Raw genomic sequence first — 21545 nt, forward strand, 5'->3', positions numbered from 1 at the left:
CAGCAATCCCTTTTGTAATTTTGTTTGACAAGTTTTCACATAGTTTGCTCACTAAATCCCAAACTGTCAGGCAAGTGATAGTTACATATGCAGCCTGTATTCTTAACTCGCTGCATTTGCTAGTGTGGGATTCAACAAGACATTTCAGCTTTAGTTAGACAGTGTAAAAGTGAAGGGTCTTCGTGCTGGTATTGTTCAGATTTTTGATCAACTGAATATTGCATTTTGAAAATGGTTAGAACTTGTACCATCACACCTACCCAAATGAAAGATGACACAAAAGCAATAAGGGTAAGAAGTATCATGGCAGAAGTGTGTGTATGATTAATGATTTAGTTTTTTCATAATAGAAATTCAGGAGGAAGTTTAAGGACACTGAAAAGGAAACAAAATGGAGAAAAAAGGTTACGAAACTTGCTGTGGTTGATTTCAGTGAGGTTAGTTCTTGGTAACATTCTTAAAAGCATAGTATATGTCTCATCATTCACATAAGTACACTAGAAATAAATGTTAAAAATTATTTTTAACCCCCTGCGACTCCTATTTATTTGCATATATAAACCCCTGTTTTGGGGGGGAGCATGGGGAAATGTCTCTAGATAATGTATAGGTTTCCATAAAGGTGTTGCTTTTCCTTCTCTAATAGCTTCTGAAGTCACATTCCTGGATTAGATGCACTGTCCGTTTGCTTTTTGTGACTTGTTTTTAAATTGAACACATTAAAAATAAAGCAAAGACGGGCTTCAATATGGAGGGATTTTTAAAACACATTCTGATATGATGAGCTTAATTGCTAGCAACTGTCCGTGATTCAAGGGTCAGTGGTGTGATAATCCCAGTTTAGCTGTTATTCTCCAGATGCCTTTCAACAGTTTCGTCAAATAATTTGCTAGTTACGCTCCTTTTAGTGTTTCTCCTTCTTTCTGCCATGCATCCTTGTTGGCTCTAGACATCATCTTTTTTAGCTAGATGTTTGTATCTGTAGAAGTTCTTTCTCCTTTGTATTTGTCTCTTCTGTCTTCAAGTACTCTATTTTGGGGTGTGTGTGTGTGTTTCTCTGCTGTTCACAGATTCTGAGTATTTCTCTGTGAAACTGTTTAGGTTATTTCCTGTCTCCAAATGTCTGTTGTCAGGTACCAGCTGTCTTTGTCACTGTCAATAGAGTTGCCTGCAAAAGTTTTTCTGATCTTTCCTTTCTTCCAGTTTCTTGGTAAATTTATCATGACAGTCCTCTCTGTGCATTAATCTTCTTTGAATAGCTTGTTCACATGAGCTTTCGTAATTGATAGCCTCGCCTGGATCTAAAATTATTTAACCTGTCAAGCTCTTTTCTTTCACCAGAACACTTGGATCTTATTCTTCTTTTGTTATGGCTATTGATTTTGTTTTAGAAAGAGTAATTGTGAGCCTGTACTTTTTTTTTCAGTCAGAGTGTTGATCAAGACCTGAGGTTTCTTAAATGTTGAGGCAATCTGCATACCTTAAGGTTTTCTCTTAAAATCCCACAGTGCTTTCTTCATTGTCCTCACTGTTAGAATGATCTTCAACAGTACCAAATAAATTATTCCATAGTTTGCAGGCCCTCAGTTCATTTTTCTGTGGTATTAGAAATGTCTACTTACCGTGTTTCTCAGTGTCTGTATAGATCAGATTCATTGTGGCTACTGCAGCTCTTCCTGCTGTCTTGAACTGCTGCTGGAGCTTTTCTGTTCTTTGGCCCTTGAATTGAAAGTCTTGTCTCTGATTTTAATGGTACTATTATTTCACCTGCTCCATTAGGAGAATTATTTTTTTTTTCTGTATTCCTGTGCCATTTCTTGCAGCACTTTCTGAGCCTGACCTTCTGCTGTGCCATGGACTGACGTCCCCCACAGACTGACATTCCCCACCTGACCCCTTGTTACCTTTCTTGTCATCAACGACCTGTGTATTTTTGAAGATCTTCCTTGAATCGCCTTTCTTGTTACCATTTTTTTCCTGGAATAATTTATTGATCTTGTTGATATCACCTGACTAGAATTGGGATTTGTTTGTTTAGCCTTGGTCTATTCTCTAGTCTTGTTGTCCTTGTTTTTCAACATTTTCCATACCTTATCAAAGATCAGTTCTCCTTTTGTTTTTTCCTCCAAAGGGTTTCTGAGCTACGTCCGTCAAGGAAGGCTGGATTAATTTTTGGCTTAGCATTTCTTTTTTCTGTAATTTTTTTTTTTTTTTAGATACAGCTGAACTTTATGATGCTAGAGGTTTCCTTAACTGCTTCACTCCTCTTGAGCAGCTACACATACTCAGTTATCTTTGTTGGAAATTCTGCCAGGACACATTCTGTGGTTGCAGGGCAACTATCTTTCATTTTGAAGTTACCAGGCACCAGCCATTCATCCCTTCTTGGAGCCAATCTAATTCATTCATGAAATTCCTCTACCGCTTCTCCTGGAGCCACAGCTGGTCAGGCTGTGAGCCTGGATCATCACTACAAACCTGGAATGTCACAGAGTATAGCAAGCATACACTCGGCTGTTTCATTTTTTTCGGTTAGGAACCCGTACCCCAATTGATACAATATCAGGATGTACATCATGTCTGCTCTTTATTTCTTGGTCTGATTTAGAACTTCCTTATTCCCAGGACTTCTGTCAAAAGTAGTGTTTGGCAAAGTGGCATCATAAAGTTATTTCTAGATGTTTGACTTCCCGTACTCAATACTGTGCTGTCAGTCAGGAGTCTAGTGGTTTCCCCAGGATTATCTCGTTGACTTTTGTCTAATTTCTTTTCGTCAGGCTTTTGCGAGAGAGGCTCACGTGGGATTACTGTGTCCTGGTTTGGGTGTAAAGAGTTGTTCCAAGCTAAGCAAAGTGTCTTCAGAAGTCAGGATCTCTATATTTTTTTCAGTTGACGGACTGAGTCCAACAGGTACTCTGAGCTTTCTGTGTCCTGGTTCAAAATCAGCATTGATCTGTATTACTGTATCAGATTTGATCACATCAATTTGTGAGTTTTTTCTGACATCTACATGGCTGTGTTCTTATGCCATCATATTTCAGTTTGGGCTTTCAGGATATTAGGCTTTGCAAAGTTTACCACTGGTACGTAAAGGACAACTATATAAACACTTTTTGTTTAGAATAAATACTGAGAGAAACTTTTTTGCCTTTTTAGGTGAAACTTTAGAATATTCTGATGTGATTTACTAGTCCAAACACCTTCTTAAGTTCTTATATGTGTGGTTTCTTAGTTTTGTTTTTAGTTTGTGGTTCTGTGGCAAAGCTCAGATCCAAGTCTGAGAGGGGATGATGGCAACCTCAAATTCATGTAATCTAACTCTATGCTCCAGAACATGATCAGTTTTTCTCTTTCTCTGTTAGAAGCTTGTTTTGACTCTGTGTGTATTAATTATATGCATATAGGTAGATATGTCAGTAATGCTACTGATATGTACAATGACATCTTCTCCCTCTTCCTCTTTCTTAATTCTGATTAAGGGATACCTTTTAAAAACAGTATATGCCATGTTAATTATGCTACCAAGGCTGTGTTTAACAAAGTCAGGATTGTGATTACGTACTGAAATTTCTCATTCATGTTGTGTACTCCACATACATCCTGCTTTAGCCAACAAGGACATCTGGTAAATTTTTCACTCTTCATGTAATAATCCTTCTAAGAAAACTTACCTTCCCTTGACTAGTTGTCTCCTGCCCAGATTTTAGGCCAGGTTGCATCCTCTCCTGTCTAGTTTGCCTAAGCAAGAGGGGAAAAAATTGTGATAGTTGGTGTTTCTTCTTTGTAGAAAGGACTAGAAGCATCTGGCCTTTATCTTAATTCAGGTAATGCTGGGCTTCTGTTCTCCATGAATGTTTTGTAATTACGAAGTGTAATCTATTCACTAGTGAGATTCATGAAATATGTCTTATTAACAAAATTGTATTTTAAAACATGTTTCACACCTCTGCCACTCAGACAAATGATGCTGAATAATGTTCAAGCGAAGGAGAAGAAAAGGAGCTGTGATAATTTAATGAAGTGTCCACAGATGGCTGGACTTATTAATTTTTTAACAGGGTTCGGGTGAGAAGCTGATGTGCTAACAAAATATGCAGCATCTCTGAGATCTGCTGCTTCACTGAAGGATAACAGATGTTGTAGCTATTTTAACAATAGGGTATCATGTTTCTATACTCCTTTACCTACTTGCATTGCTAAAATCTTCACCCTTCCCAAGAGGCTATTTTAATAAAGTAGTAATAGTTATGGATTTGTTATAAGTTCAAATTTGATTAGGCAAACAAGAATGGGGAAAAAAATTAAAGTGTCTTGAAACTATCAGCAGTTTGTGTAATCGTTCAGTCTCTTTTGACTGTGTTTGATCAGAACAGTTTAATGCCAGAGGGATTGTAAGGTGAAAGCTGTAGGATGGCAATGTTTGTAGATGATACTACTAAAGTTAGTGTGGACTTGGGTAAGTTATGAGAAACTTGTGTAACATTGAGCAATACAGGAGGTAACAGTTTTGGAAAAAGCGTCAGCTACTCCTGTGTTTTACTTTTTCTGTACTGCCATAGAAATAATCAGGCGAAAAAATAGGGAAAACATTTGCTGAGCACACCAAGATGCCACGAAAACCCCTGAAACCTGCTTTGGGAAAGAGATAATTGCATAAACATGTAGTAAATATGTGTGTGTGTGTTTAGAGCTGTTTAATGCTTATATGAAGTATTATGTTAAATACCAGTCTGTGGAGTAGAAATAGAGGAGACTCAGGTGCATGACAAAAATGCTCACAAAGACTTTATCTGACAGGCTTGTGATCATGTAGTAAAGGTACACAACCCTGCCATAGGCAGGGAAAAAGTGAATTCCTGTGCAGCCTTCTGTTGCCCTAGAGATGAGGAAGTTATTCTCTTATTTTTTTTTTTCTTTCAGTCTTGATTTGGCAAGATTGATGCCAAAAGGTCAGTAGGATTCTAAAGAGGATTAAATGTGTAAATAGCATCCATGTTAAATAAAATTGAGCATTTACAGTTGCTGCTGACAGTCTGTATTTAGAGCAGAAGGCAAGCATTTACTCTGAAGTTAGTTAGAATATTGTCATATGAGCGAGTTATTTAGTAATTGTTGATTATGGAAGTGTGTTTTTTCAGCCTCCTTGAAAATGACTGGCACTGGCCATGGTCGCAGAGGGACTGCTGAGCTAGATTAGCATCTGGCTCAGTGCAATGAATTCCTCTTCTTCTGGAGAGTACAGGAGATGAAATACTGGCTCCATTGAAGGCAGGAGACTACAGCCAGAATTTTTACCATCTGTGTTTTCCAGGAGCATGGGAATTATTGCTCTTCTAGGCACATCTTTTTCAGAAATCGAGACAATGGACCACAAATCTCAGTAATGCTTAGACTGGGAATGCTGGCTGAATGGACAAATTTGCATTAAGTAGACTGTTCATTCGCATTCTTACCATTGCTCTGGTCTTTTGATGAGGGGAGTGGAGAGACAAAAGGGAAGGAGAGAATAGGGACAGAATTGACCCACACACACGCATGCCCACACCTCCCCCATTTGCATTGTCCTAGCAGTAAATTTGACATTTGTGGTGTATCTAATTCCTGTTGTGTATGCGTGTGAGAATTGCAGTGTTGCTTATGTGTTCTCCTACCAGTGTTTAGAGAACTTCCCAAGTGGAAAAATCATCCTTCCTAAATTAAGTTTATTAACCTACGTTCCTGCTAGGTCAGTAGTATTTTCCTGCAGTGTCCTAAAATCAATACATAATGTATGTGTGCTGCCACAGAATGATTAATGTATATACAGACATCAAAAAATAGTCTTTGATATTAGAACGCCAAAGTATAATTTATCATTACATTCATTTAGCAAAAGATGAGGTAATATCTTCAACTGAATGCCCTGCAACATGTGGGTGAAGAGTGGGTGCTACTTGCTCATTAGAAAGGTAACTAGTTTTCATTAAATCTTGTTGATTGAAGTGACTGGGAAATACAAACCATTGAGAAAAAAGTATGAATGTTTTAAAATTTTAACTTAAAAAAATAGTTTTAAATGTGCTTTAAATAAAAAGACTGAATTTGCTTACATGGTAATGCATTCGAAAACAATACAGAAAGTTAAGGAAATGCAAGCTTACAAGGTGATCGGTTGATATTTTGAAGAGGAAAAGAGAAGCTCTGTAATGCAAAGATTCTGAACTCGTAGGTGAAGGGGTATTTCCTAGTAGTATACTGCTGCAGGAGGTATGTGAGCACTCTGGGACCTGTTGCTGTATTTATAAACAGGTCTCAATTAATAGTAATTAAGGCTTATATTTAGGGTGCCTTTTGTAATACATCATTATTGTTTTGTGGTTGTCTGTTGGCTAAAGCAAAAGGGTCCTCCTTCACAGCGGAGGCTTTTAAGCAGTGCAAATTGCAAATAATTGTAGAATAGGAGAAAATTACTCTTTAGGACAAAATTATAGCCTAGGTTAAAATATATATAATATAAAAACACACAGAACTATGATCAAGTAAAGGTTTTACTAGCATTTAAGATGACCTGGAAAATGAACTGTAATTTTATTGCTAGTGAGTAATGAAACAGTCTTAAATAAAGGTTATTTAACCTTAATGGAGCACCTGCACACAACAGATATACAATGCCTCTCTTGTCCCAAAAGTGAATAGTACTAGTAAGGGATTTAAAATCAAGCATAGTTGAGATTTATGTTAGAAATTGCAGGGCTTTAGTCCTCCAATAACAGTCTCACTTATGCTAAAGTTGCTGATACAATGACTGTACAAGTTGTAGTTGTATAGGGTAAAGAAATTGCAACAGCTGAGGTGAAACAGAAGTCATAGTGCTCATCTGATAAAATGAGGGAGATCCAGGACTCCCTTCCAGGCTGGTTATTTCCAGGAATTGGCTTAATATGCAGGTGTCTTAATAAAGATTTCGAATGAGTTGTGAATTCAAGGGCTAGTACACTTTTCTTGAAGAATAACTGTTGTAGAATGTGTGTCTGAAAAGACACGGGGTGATCATAGACCAATTAGTCTGATCCCAACACTGTTCCCTTTTTAAAAGGATTTTGAAGGAGAAGGTAATTAAGACAGAGGAAAGTGTAAAGAAGGCTAAACTGTAACATGACTTTTGTCTGCGGTTTGCATCTGAGCTTCTTGATGAAGCAATTGATGTCTTGGAGCACTATAATACGATGGGCATGCTGCAGCACAGCCTTTCGATACACTGTCCTGTTAGAAATTATTAAAGGTCAAAATGATAGAAATTTAAATGAGAATATTGAGATAGATAAGAATCTGAGGTAAGTATGAAAATTTAATGGGTTGTATTGAGAGGGGGATTTTCAGAATGGAAAGATGCCTCAGAGACTAGAGTTTAGAAAGATCATGTTTAACAGCCTCATCAGTCATTTTGCTAGAAGAACAGAGTACTCACGTACAAAATTAGCAAGTGTGGCAAATTTAGGATACCTTGTTACTCTTGCTGTGGCCTCAGTGGTCTTACAGGAAGAATTAAATGATGCTATAGACTGAATAATGATGAAACTTATTAGCACAGTGTGTAAAGTTAAGCAGATACTTGGTATTTTACGTAGTGGGGACAGAGGGACTGGTGACTTTGCAAGAGAAAAGAAGACTAGTTGGTGGATTATAGGGTTGATTGTAACGTGCCAGTGTCCAGAGAACTGATGTGATGGTTACATTTTTTTGGAAGATCTTTTCAGTGGACACAGAGAAGCAATATTGTTATATTTCCACGGATGTTTGTGATCCTAAATTACAATAGGCACTTCAGTTTGTTGTCTCTTTGTTGTTCTGCCAGTGGTGCATGGTGGGAGAGTTAAGAGGCAGTGGATATCAGTTGAAGCAAAAGAGGTTCTGACTGGGTTTAAGGAGGAAGTTCTTCACTGTGAAGACAGTCGTGTGGTAGGGCAGGTTGCCCAAGAGGTGGTGCAGTCTCCATCCATGGGGATTTTCGAGATCTGACTGAACAAATCCCAGAGTAGCCTGCTCTGACCTTGTAGCTGACTCTGTGCTCTGAGTGGGTCCATTCCTACCCAAACGATTCTGTGATTCTGAGTCTTTAAAGATGGATAGGGTGGCTAGGGAAATGAGGAAAAGAAACTAAGAAAGAGGGAGGGGAAGCTAGAAACTTTCTTCTCAGAGGAATGAAGTTGTGGAAGGAGCCTCCAGATAGTATTCCAAGAGGGGAGAAAGTATGTAATAGTTGGAGATGGACCTGTACGAGGTAATGTAAGAAATTGCTTGGCAAAACTGAAGTGATCTATATGTTAGAAAAATAACGTGTTAGAATTCAGTCCAGCTGTTCTGAAGGATTGGGGAGGTCTCTACAGTCTTGTACCTCCTCCCCAATTATATATGTGTTTTACATTCCATTAGTTTTCTCTCTATAGCATCAGAGGTTAGCCACAACTAGAGAGCAAGTATGCTGCTGCTTCTCATTGCATTAACTTTTTTGATCTCTCACATGGTGGCACATGATAATTTGTGGATTTGGTCTTTTATGTTTAATATAGGATGTGAAGATGGTGTTTTGTGGGTTTGCTCAAATAAATCTCTTATGTGGTTGGCTTTGATTGCAGAGCACCAGAGTTGGTGCCATTGGTCTGGTTCAGACTTACTTTTCTATGGGTGAAAAATATATAAAAGTTTTATGGAATGTATGTATTAAAATTTATACTTATATAGATGCTAATAATGAACAATTCTACAGTCCAAGTAAAGAAGTTTTTCATTCAAGTAAGAAAAGCCTGAACATGTGACATCAGATGTTGCTTCTTGCTGCTTCTCCAAAGATCTACAAAAATTGGAGAGCAATCAGTTTAAAAAATAAACAAAAACCCCGTGGGATTTTCTTGAAAGTAAATAGGGATTCAAGCTGAAAATGGTAGAACGTACCATTTAACTAAAGGAATACATGTTGTAGAATCTTTCTTAGGCAGTCAAATATAGTGAATATGGACAGAGAAAACTACAGGTCATGGAATTTCGGCATCAGTATATGATAAGCAACATGTGGTAATATACCTCGTTAGGAAGCTGAGGCACAAGAGATAAATAACTTGCCCATCCCTTTTCCACCCCTTCACGTTAAAGAGCCATGCAGTATTTTTTGTCCATGTGTATTTTGCATGCTTCAACGTCAAGTTTAAGTCCTTGATCTGAGTGATTGCTTATTATCCCTTTTCAAAGGAAGAAAGAATTGCAAAGCACTGAACTAGGTATCAATAAATAAGTTTAAAAATATAGAAAAATTTGTCCTACTATTGTTAAATTCTCAGTGTGTTTTTGATAGGTAATAAGACTTGTAAAAATGCTGGGTTGAACTGCTTGGAAATGAGTGTCTTAATGTCCAAAGAATCATCTTCACAAGAGATAAATGAGAAACTCTCCAATTAGGTTAAACTTTTGAAAACGGAAGATAATAAATAAGGGGTTTCACCCTTAGGCTTGCTAAAAGAAGTGGAAAAGGTGAAAGCTGACCTAAACTGTCCCAGCCTCATATAATCGTGACTATGAGGTATCACCTGCAAAGAGAGCTTGTGTTTGTGTTTTCTGATCTGGGGTCTTGGCTGTGTGCAGTAGCATTGAATTAGAGGTTACAAGAACCTGCTGCTTGCCAGCAGGCTCTGTTCTCGTGCTTGAATAATTGTACTAGGATGGTTTAATTTGTGCAACACGGAGTCCCACTTTTCCTCTTTTATATGGAAGGCACACAGTGTACTGACTTTAAAGACAAAATTCATAATATGTACTTGAAGCTGTGCGCTGTTGAGAGGGAAAGGTAAGATGTCAAGAGTACTGGAGCTGTTTCTATAACAATGTTAGTTTTAAGTGCAAGCATAAAAAAAGAATTAAAATTTTACTTTGAGACTGTTACTGCAGTGAGCAAGCTGTGCCTTGCCCCGTGTCAGTGTTGGCTGCACAACTGCCTCTGTGCAAGCTGCAAAAGGGAGGGCTGATAAGATAGCTAACCACCATGGAAAATGGAGAGTGAGGAGGCTTTTTCCTGCCCTCTGCTTTGTCCTTCTTCCCTCATACTGTATTCTGTTGCCTTTACTGAACCATTTGCTTATACCAGTAATGGTGGACAGGGTATTTCAGTTGGAAGATCTGATACTTCCCTCTTATGGGAAGTTGTTGTGCGAAATGTTTGTGGTGGGTTGACCTTGGCTGGCTGCTGGCTGCCCACCCAGCTGCTCTCTCACTCTGCCTCTCAACAGGATGGAGGGGGAGAAAAGAAGATTAAAAAGTTGGTGGGTCAAGACAGGGAGATCACTCACCAGTTATTGTAATGAGCAAAACAACCTTGACTTGGGGAAAATGACTTTAATTTCTTGCCAATTAAAATAAAGTTGGGTGGTAAGAAAACAAAGACAAAAACTAAAACACCTCTCCCTGCCCTCTTCCCATTTCCTAGGCTCAACTTCCCACCTTCATTCCCAATTCTTCTGCCTCCTGCTCTACCCTGGTCTCCCCATGGCAGCACCTGGAGCTGCCCTTCTTCCTCTCCCCCCTCGTGTTCTGACCTGCCTATTGCAGGGCTGTTTCTCAACACTTTCCTCGCTGCTGTGCAGTGGTTTCCCCTTTCTTGGATATGCTTTCACAGAGGTGCCACCAGCTTCGCTGGCTGGCTCAGCCGTGGCCTCTGGGGGACAATGTGGAAATGGCTGGAACCAGCCCCAACCGTGTCCAGCACTGGGAGTCCTCAACCTCTTGTCACAGAGGCCACCTTGGCAGCTCCCCCACTGAGCACCGGGACATGGCTGCCCAAAATGTGAAGCCATTCAGCGGACTTTGGGTATTTCTGGAGAACATTTTCACTCAAAAGGTGACATGTTCATTGTGCAGTGCTGCCGTGTCGGCGTGGCAGTGGTAGCTTTGTGTTATGCTGTGGAGAAACTCAGTTCTCAGGTCCACTAACATGAGAAAGATAAATACTTGCATGGGAACAAATGCAGTTTTTACCTTATGGCGCTATACAGAAGGCTTTTTGTAGCTGTAGGCGGTAAATTAAGATGTTGTGTAGGTTATAAACTTGAGAGTGGAAGGCATAGAACTTCTCTCCTTGTTACTATCTCCTTAGTGAGTACTAGGGGGCATCTGTGTTCCACTGCAAGTAAATCAGTAGCTCTTACAGAATGCCGTTCAAACTGTATTTATTCAGATGTACCAGGCAGAGACGCTGTCTTGATTTTTGCCACTTCAGTGCTACATACTCCTGAAGCATAGCACCAATGCTGGAGAAGTGAGCAGTTTCCTTGCATGTTTCCTCCCATTTTTGAGGACTCAAAAGATTTCTATTTTGTTGTCAGCATTTGCTAGTTTCTAAAACTACTTTTTTCTTTAAATAGGTACTTTTATTATTGGTTTTATTTGCCTTTACACCAGCTATGTTTAGCATTGTGCTATCAAATGTTAAGATTGTTAAAGAGTTGGAAGAGCAGCTTAGTTTTTTAAAAACTACATTCATAAATCTTGACTTGGACTTTCAAAGCTTTGGTGTCATCTTCAAATTACCTCTAATTTGTTGCTTTTTTAACTTTCCTATTTGCAGGCCTTCCCAGGTTCGCCAGCCAGCCAGAATCATCATCTGTCTATAAAGGAAACAGTGCAATCCTTAACTGTGAAGTCAATGTTGACCTTGCACCGTTTGTGAGGTGGGAGCAGGATCGCCAGCCAGTCTTTCTGGATGATCGTGTGTTTAAATTACCAAGTGGAGCTCTAATTATTAGCAATGCTACTGATACGGATGGAGGAGTCTATCGCTGCATCATTGAAAGTGGTGGAACCCCCAAATACAGTGACGAAGCAGAACTCAAAATTCTTCCAGGTATTGATCTGTTTTTCTTTTAAAAAACTAATAATTAAAACATTAGTCAAGCAATAGGGGGAAAAGACCTAACAAGAATACTTACAAATGACAATCTGCTCTGTTGCATTTTTTAAGTTTTTCAGTATATTTTAAGTTGAACTAAGTGTAATGTGTGTTGTGGAAGCTGGTGGTTGGGTTGGTTTTATTTTTTTCTGTGTATCTTCAAATGAGTGTGGGCACTTAAGCTGCAGGATTTTGGTCCTGGGGAAGACTAACCTGTATCTTGCAGTTGGGAAACAAAATCAAAATCAGTTACCACTGAGTGCTTTGCAGTGGTTGGAGATAGGCCAGACATACACGTGTAATTTTTTGCCATATTTAATGGTTTAGCTTTTTGGAAAAGACTTCTTTAAAAAAGTCACTAGTAATAGACTTCCATTATGACATGTTACAAAGAGGGGATTGACGGTTTCTTTGAGTATAAATGTTTGGGGATTTCTGAGTTGCTCAGGCTTCAATCCCATGTTTAAAATACTGTTGAAGTTTCCAAAAGAAATTGGTGCTTAGTCCCTTGCTCTTGGGATGCTTAAGCTGAGGCTCTTTTAATTGCCCCAATATTTAGGCAGTTCTGATTCTTTAGCCGTTGGACCCTTTTGGGAAGTCTCCAGATCTCAAAAAGAGGGGGATGACTTTTTCTTTTGAAAAGTTTAGCTATGCCTGTTGTGCTGAAATGTTTAGATTTTTTTTTTATAAGAACAAAAGTCCAGTCCTGATGTAAACTGTTTCTACATTTAGTGTGTTCTGTTTCAAATGACACTATGGCACAGAGCTGTGTGTCACCAGGTGTTCTAACACAAAGTTTTGAAAATTGACCAAGAACAAGACAGGAATGTGAATCACACTTTCCCAAACTAGGCAAATACGGGTGGTGTTTTGTATGGGTTTTCTTAATTATTTCCAGAACTTTATGCTGTCTCTTCTGAGTTAGTCTTCTTATTGGAATTCTGATTCAATTTTTACTCCTTGGAGAACTGCCAGAGATGGTTGCTAGATTTCCATCTTTGGAGGCTTTCGGAGCTAGGCTGAGCAATGTCATGGTTGGCCTGACCTAGTGTTGGCAACAGGTGGACTTCAAGCAGGTGGTTGCACTAGGCGTCTTCAAAGGTCCCTTTCAATAAATACTTCTGTTTCTCTTGACTATGCCGCTTTTATGTTTAAAATGCTAGAATGTACTTTAAAATACCCCAGTTTTACAATTGCAACCTTCCCTCTTTTAAAATTGACGTGTTTGCTAAGCTTTGGAAACTAATCATGCTTAAAGTAAGAATTTGTTTCATTAAGTTCTTTAGACTTTCTGAAAAGAAAGGCTTACCTCTCCATCAACTAAGGATACAGTTTTTGAAGAGGAGCACTTTCGGAAAAGATGCTTAATTTAACTATTTTAATTTGGTTTGCCTTCACCTTTCATGTGAGCCTAGCCCCTCACATGAATGCTTAAGACTTCTCTCATTTTTGTCAGTGAGGATTTCCTGATAAACTTCCATATTGTGTTGATCTTCTGAATTCTTTTGGCTTCAGATACAGTTTACTTGCTTTTGTAATGTTTTGCTGAAGGTGATTAAAGATAACTTTATTAGGGAATACAAATAGAGCTGTTTCCTTGCTTAGTGATGAGTCTGAAAGTGTTGATAGCAAAGTTTTGTGAAATCCCTCCCAGCAGACTTTTTTTTTTTTTTGAAGTGGGATTAAACTGTTGCACAGAAAGCTCTCTTAAATCTTGAGTGGCCCCATAATTGATTGTTTGGTCTGAGATGTATTTGAAAGAAGGATTTGAATTAATCTGTTCTTCATTCGTTTTATTCCATTTTTAAATGGTTATCTGATCTGTGCTTGACAGCAGCCTCACTGCTCTGCTTCTGAATCTTTGAAATACACCCAACACATACTTGCATCATACAGATTTGCATCCATGGACAGTGTTCTACTTTTTCTGATAGTGAGCTTCGTTAGAGCGTTCAGTGAGCATGCAGGAGAGTACATTTCCGAGCTCTGCTACTTGACAGCAGGTGCTTTCAGATATAGGAATGCAAGGGGAAAGAAAAAAAAAACAAAAACCAAACTAAACCAAAATTTTTGAATCCACTTTTCACTAACACGAGAACTGAACTTCTTTTTGTGAGCTTGGAGCATTAATGAGTTCTGTCTCCAGTGAGTCATACCAACTCTTCTCCCTAGTGTAATGATTGCTTGCTGGCAATCTGTTACATCCATTTTTTGCAACTTGGCTTGCTCCATATGCCACTCCAGGTCACTCTCACTGTGTTACCCGCCTGTTCACACATGGTCTTATTTCTGGAGCAAGCAGACTAGTTCCCTCTAACAGGGAGTGTGGGCAGAGCTGCTACGATCGTTTGTGTGTGGGCCTGAGACAGATGGTGTGATCCATGATTGCTCCAAGTTTGGCTGCCTCTGCCTGGGACGAGTCTGAAACAGGATTTCCATTGGGCCTGGTTCTCTCGCTGGCAGCCTCATCATGTTATGCCTTGGAGCACATGCATGTCCTTAGCTTAGTGCTCGAAACGCTCGGTTATTATTTTTAGCACTTTGAGCTGAAGAACACCAAAACCAACAACTTCCAGAAATTCCTGCGAATATCACATAGGTCCCAGCTAAGACAGGGGCCTAATATGTGTGTGATAAGACACAGAATGTACTTCAGAGAGCAAAAGTAGTGTAGGTACAGAATAGTCTGCCCCCATTTAGGTGGCCAAAAATAATTTGAGGGCTTGTCCAGTTCTGGAGCTTACCTGTCATCAAACTTCTAAGTGCACATCTGAGTATTGAGAATAGAGCAATTAATGCAGTATAAATGCTGGGGGTTTTTGAGCACTTGGTAGAAAGAGTTAGGATAGCTAACATGGCAGAAGTGCCGTAGCTGGTATGTAGGAACTCATTTGCTCTAATGCTGCGAGGCACATGCTAAAGTTACTGCAGAGGCAAAGGGTGCAAACTGCATCTTTTGTCAAGGTGTTACTGGGGTGCCTTGATGAATTGGTTACACTTCTAGTTAAAATTGATTTTTAATACCTTTCTCCTAAGGTTACACTTTGAGAAGTCATGGATATTTTTAGTAAAGTAGAAAAGTAGCCTTTTGTTCTTAGTATTTATTTGTTGTAGTTTAGTCCAGAGTACACTGCTGGACAACCTTTATTGGTGGGTATGTTTTCAGCTCTCATAGTCAAAGTGGCCTTTTCCTGTAGTAAAAAATTGAGTAAATAGGCACTTCGCTTGTGCTTGTTCTTGGGTGGGGGAAGAAACAAAACCTTCTCCAGCACAGTTCAAAGCAAAACCAAAACTAATTCAGAGGATTCACTATTTCCATAAGGATGGAAAACCATGGTATGTTATTGTTTCAGTATAAAGCTTGTGTTACTTCAGTGTGCAAATTATCTAGTTACTTTATTTTGCTTAGGGTTGACTCTGCTGCAGTAATTTAATTTCCCAGTAAAAGCACTTTCTCAGACAGCTACCTGATGAAGTCAGGTGATTGCCTGAGGATGGCTGGACAAAGTCCTTTGTTTACGAAATCTCTACTAGCTGGTGAAAGTTGCCGTTTCAGGGCTGTAGCTTTTAGCTGAAATTGTTTCCCAGGGAGTTTGAAGAGTCAGAATCCCAGTGGTGGCAAATCAGTTTGCATGTCTGGAGGAAATGGTAAAGAGCTGTTCACGTGGGAGGCTGGGAGAGTCTCTTGGAGAAAACGGTTTATGTAGGTATGATGATTGAATCTGGTAAAGATGCAGGAAGGAATTAGATGTTTCATTTGGTTTTTTTTAATATGAACATTTTCTGATTCTCCATTTGGTAACTTTGTCATTTACAAAATATTTGCAGATCCCGAGGTGTCACAGAACTTGATGTTTGTGAGGCAGCCCTCTTCACTTACTAAAGTTACTGGGCAAAGTGTGGTTTTTCCATGTGTTGCCGTAGGATTTCCAACTCCATCTATCAGGTGGACAAGAAATGAAGAAGAGCTTATCACAGAAGGGTGAGTAACAGCTAACATATATTTTTATATAATGGTAGGAATCCAGCCAGAGTTACGATTTTAGATTAGCGCGCAACTTGCTTTCTACTTAATTTTAAAGCAGAACAGAAGCTAGTTTTCTAGGCTGAGTGTTAGGACAAGTAAAGTAGTTCATGAGACTGTGGAACAATATCATAGTATTTTTTTTGCAGACATCTGAAACAAAGAAATCTTACTTGAAACAAGAAGGTTATTAAGAATATATTACTTGTAGATTGCCACTGGAGTAAAAGCAGCAATTAAGAGAATAAGGACACTGTAGAAAAGCTAAGACTTCTTCATGTTGACATATTATGTATGTGAAGCCCCACACTCGCATTACTCTTCCTACAGTGGAAATGTCCAGTATACGTCTAAATGTTCCATAAGAATTTAAGAATAAGTGTTTAAAGCAGAATTTCCTAATTTCTCATTAAAACAGAATATTATTCTGGCTTGATTCTGACATGATTAAAAAAAATAATGTGGTAGAAAATACATATAAGGAAGCAGAGCAAATCTTATCAAGAAAATTTTTCTCCATCTAACGATCATACTTACTACAACAAGGAAATTGCAAACAGATACTTGAATGTTCTCAATGTCCCTCACAGTTGGTGGTGAGATTAATGTAGAGGCAAGTTAATTGTGAAACAACGAGAGGTATAGTTATATTGTGGCATGGCTGACACAGAAAGCAGCTAAAGGAATATTCCAGTCACTCTACAGTACCAGTGATAGTAATACATCTCTTTTTTGTCAACTCCTAAATTAAAAAAATCCGGGGGCTTGTAATTTGAAGTGTCTTTATCTGGAAAGTGCTAGCTTCTGAGGGATAATGACTAACAATTCTAATACCGCTGAGAAATTGTGTTGATGTCAGTCTGATAGCACATGATTTAGATTCATTTTTTTTGTAAATACAAGAAATCATTCATGTACAAAGGATGCTACAGGCTCATTAGAGTTGCACAATCAAATGTGGTGAAATGTCAGAATGTATGTGCCTGGTAAGATCTTAATTAGTTTTTCTTGTATGTAAAATGATGTCATGTCATATCTTTATAAATTTTTGCTGCCCCCTGCCCCATCATTCTTTAGGTTATGTCCATTCAGTGCACAAGGAGGTTACAAGCTCACTTACTGAAGAGCTCTCCTTCCTTGTTTTTTGATAGAAAGCCCAAATTTTCAAATCCTGCTCTGAATACAGTGCTAGTAATTCCCTTATGAGCTTTGCTATGCAGGTTGTCACAATAACTTCTGATGGCTTCACAAATACTTTTTTCTTTTCAAAATTCAGAGTGAGAAAGTTTATTGGAGAGCTGAGGCATAACATCAGTAAACATATTTGATCTTTATATACGCACAATTTGAACCATGTATGACCTGATATTTCAGAATATTTAGTATTAGTTTTTAGCATTATGTCCCTTTGTTACAAGAATGGATTCTGGTTGACTTTTGCTGCAAGTACAGATCACTCCCTGAACTGTGTGTCAAGTTGTCTTTGCATTAATCTAACACAAAATTAAATGTTTTCCTTTCAAGCTGTATTGCTAAGGAGAATATGTACAGAAGCCTGTATTTATAAGAAAAATAGGTTATTTTTAAGGGGTCAGTGTGATGGATTTGGGAAATAAATATTTGTTACTTAAGACCAGAAAAAAGAGAAGGTGTGTAATTTTGACGGTGTATTTGTCGAAGACTGCATTGAGATTTATGTTAATGGATAAATATAAGTAAACTTTAATGATGGCAGTCTTGGTACTTGTTCAAACAAGCAACCTTTAATGCAGTGTATTGTGAAATTAGTTTGCTGTGATACAGTATTTTCTAAACTAATTTGAGTGAAAGAGAAGGAGGCTTTGAGTGTTGAGTGAGGAACTGGTGGAGGTGACACAATGCTAAAAGTTTCCATTGTAGTACAACGGTTAACAACTTCAGGGAATCCTTTCAGAAATTAACTTAAAGATTTTAAAGAAACATCAGTAATAGTTATTGCTGCTTTCTGGTTCCTCATAAAGAAGTCCATCAAAGACTATGAAATACCCAAGTTCTGCCTGGGTCTTGGGGAAGTCTCAGTCCTCAGAAGCTGAAGAGTAAGAGGCTGTTTGGAGGAAGGGTCTCTGTAGGCTTGCACCATCTGTATGCCCTTCTCTGGGCATTGCTGTCTGGCTTTGGTCTGCTCCGTTGAGGCCCTTCTTACTGTATTCACAATTTCAGAGATAAAATCACAAATTGGACCTGATAGCCTGTCACTGGGAAAAACATTTGACTTGTGATGAAAGCTTTTCATTGAATTGGCTTACTAGTCAAGCTAGTAATCTTGATAATATGTAATAATTCTCTCAAAACTACATTGCTTGAAAAGAAAGGAAAAGGCTCTTCTAGATTTATGGTGCCGGTGCTTGTAGCTCCAAACCGGAGCTTCAGGGTAAGAAGCAAGCCTTTAGACTTCTGTGAATTCCTGTGTGTATAATCCTGTGATATGGGGTATAGTGCTCATAGTTCTATAAGACTGGTACTACAGAATGCACACCCACCCTGCCATACATGTGATTCAGTAATGTGAATATAGATCCTACTTTTTCAGATGGATTTCCTCTGAAACTCAGAATGAGTAATGTCTCTGCCAGGAACATAGAAAATATTGAGAGAAATGGAAGGAAGCAGGAAAAGCCACTGAAGTATACAGCTATTTGATTAAAAGTTATGTCCTTTACAGAAAACTTTAGAAAGTAAAATCTGCCTTATTGTCTGTATTACCTGATGTAAAAGGCTATAATGGAAGTGTTGTGTACAGGTTGAACAGGTTTTCAGATTTTGCCAACTTTGAGCCTTTCAGAGTTTTTACTTTTAAATGTTGCGTCTGGCTAAGGATTCTACTGTGTGAGGGTCTGTTTTTTAGCAAATGCGGGAGTAATTTTGTGCTTTTGAGGAATCTGAAGTTGAAAAGTGAAGTTTCAGGTGAGGTGTCTGCCAAGATGGATGTTTCAGAGCTTGGAAAATGGGCACAGAGTTTCAGATGTTTGGAAGATGATGTTCTTCTTGGAAACCTTTCCAGTGTGTGGATCGGTATTCAAACAGCATATATTGTGTATCTTGATTTATATTTGGACATTTATATGAAAGAAATTACAAATGCATGTACCATTACCACTTTAAAAAGATACAGTAAATGAGATAGTTCATCTGAAAATAAACAGTTGAAAGGACCCTGGACAATGACATTATATTTTAATAAGGCTGTTGAAGTACAGCTAACTTTGATGGTTTGGGGCTGTTCAATTTAGTAAAACTTTGTCATTGAAAAATGTCTACAGAAAACTGTAAAGTGGTTGTATGACTAAGAATTTCCTAAAGTAAAGAGATTACAAAGCTGAGGTTGCATGTGCAGCATTAATTTTATGCTGTTGCTGTATGTGTTCGAATGAAGTCTTTAATTGTATGATCACATACATATTCTTAATGCAGGGTTTTTTCCTTAATACTTCACACAAATATGTGATATTTTAAATTATTGCATATTATTGTTTGCCAGGCACTCTGAGTGATTTGTGTTAAGTGAATTACACTTGCCCAACTCAGCAAAGGTTAAACATAGCAGAGTAATTATGGAGATTTTTCTGGTAGTAGATTCCACAAAATAATCTAATTTACTGTCTAATTTTATCTGCTGTACTTTACCAAGACTGCAAATAGATTATAAGATGTTTTGGGAATAGTAATTTGAGAGGGGAAAAAAAAAAAGCCCAAACCTCAGGGTATAACTGGCTGTTTGAATACAATAAATTAATAAAGGCTCACTATATTTTGTGATAATGAAACACAAAAAAGCATGTGAGTTAGGTATCCAAAGTAGCTCAAGTAATTGTGTATTGTGAGTGTGTAACTGAGGGCTGTATGGAATGCATATAAAAGGTTTGAATTTGATTTTGCTGTTCCCTGACATTTGAATGATCAATCTTTGTTGTTTTTAATGACAATTTAAATTATGTTATCACTTTTATATTAAGCTGATTCTCTGTCTCCAGTGTCTGAAATCTGATTGCTTCACTCTTGTGTGGAAATGCTTTATTATCCTTACAAAGTTAAGATGTTTTTACTTTATTATGAAGGCAGTTTTGCTTTAAGTCCAGAATTCTTCCACATCTAGTGCATACAGAAGGAATCACTGAGGAGGCTGACAGATGAATTGTTTTCTTCCATGTTTTTAACAGCAGTGAACTTGTTTTGGATCTCATACTGGTAAATTCTGGACTCTCCTCTAGGTTTTCTTGAGGCAAATAATCAAAAAGAATAAAAGCATAACATATAATTTAGATGGCCAAAAACTGTATAACCTTGTTTCTTGACCAAAGGGAGAACTCATGTAAATGCTGCCATGTTACAAGTAGTTTGAGATCCTATAAGACAAACTTTTGTTGCCTAACGTGACAACATCTAGTAATTTTTAATAGTTCTAATAACTTCTTAATTGCTGGTTGGTAACCATAATAGTCTGCTGCCTCACCATGCATGCTGCTTCACTTCCCAGCAGCTGGCAGTGCGAAGATGACCGTCATACGGCACGTGTCACTTTTAGATGGATAACGATGGAAGTTGGTGGATATCCAGAAAAGGGCACTATATGTCATCAAAATTACACTCACATTCTGTATGGCCTGTTATCGTTCCTTTGCAATTTTGTTAGTCTCAGCTTCTCTCATCCAGTCAGTTCTTTCTGCATGGCCTTCCTTCCTGTTCTGTATCCTGTCACTGATGGATCTAGCTTTTACCAATCGGCTTCCATTCCATTCTGCTTTCATCTTAGCCTCCAGCAGATTATATGCTACTCACATTAATTTGATTCACCGTGAGTGCTAGAACAAATAATTAAAGAAGCTATTTTACATAATAAAAGGAGATACAAAGCTGCATATTTGGATGTGTCAAGGTCCCGACTTGTCTTAATTTATTTTTCTTTAGGCATGGTTTTAGTGCAGCCTTAACATGTCTAACATGCCATTCTCACAAATAAGCTTCAGTAGCATTGTTTCTGTTCGCTGTAACAACATTCAAAGCTTTTCTGTGTTTGTGGACTGACAGTGTCCAAATGTAAACAAAGAGGTTGGAGAATTGTGAAAAGCGCTGTTTTCTTAGATCTTTTTATATAGTTAGAAATTTCTTAGATGGTCAGATTTGCCTTGGAGGCGGTGTAGTCCAAGACTTCTAGGTTCATTTTTTTGGTGCTAACTTAAATAAATAGAATACAGTTAAGGGGGAGGGGGGGGGGGAGTGGTGATACAGTTTTGGCAGCTCCTGTTCACATATCCTTTGTACAGATTTTTCTTACTTGACACATAAGACAGATCAGCCTTCACTATCTGATTATCACTAAAGCTCCTATTTTTTTTCTACATATTAGTTTTTCATCTGATTCATGATAGGATATTTCTGCCTTTTTTTTGTCAGCAATGACAATAAAAATACTATGAAAATAATCCAAGATGTATTTTCTCATCGTCTTACTTTCTGTCCTTGAACCACTGTTGAACAGTTCCAAAAAAAATGTTTAATGACAAACTTCTTACTCTTTTCCTCATAGGTAGAAGCTCTTTGCAGTCCTGTTCATATACTCCTCTACTGTTTCTT

The 21545-nt window shown here is 38.1% G+C and overlaps 1 protein-coding gene across 9 annotated transcripts in view; it reads left to right on the forward strand.

Annotated features, from left to right (window-relative positions):
- Nucleotides 1-21545, forward strand: part of NEO1 (neogenin 1) — a 210852-nt gene that overhangs the window by 73835 nt on the left and 115472 nt on the right. For all 9 annotated transcript variants that reach the window (XM_074880250.1, XM_074880253.1, XM_074880254.1 and 6 more), the window contains exons 3-4: nt 11591-11866; nt 15740-15893. In XM_074880250.1, coding sequence (XP_074736351.1) covers nt 11591-11866; nt 15740-15893 — 430 coding nt within the window. The remainder of the gene's footprint in view (nt 1-11590; nt 11867-15739; nt 15894-21545) is intronic.

Source organism: Strix uralensis, chromosome 11 (assembly GCF_047716275.1).
Source record: "Strix uralensis isolate ZFMK-TIS-50842 chromosome 11, bStrUra1, whole genome shotgun sequence".
Taxonomy (NCBI): domain Eukaryota; kingdom Metazoa; phylum Chordata; class Aves; order Strigiformes; family Strigidae; genus Strix; species Strix uralensis.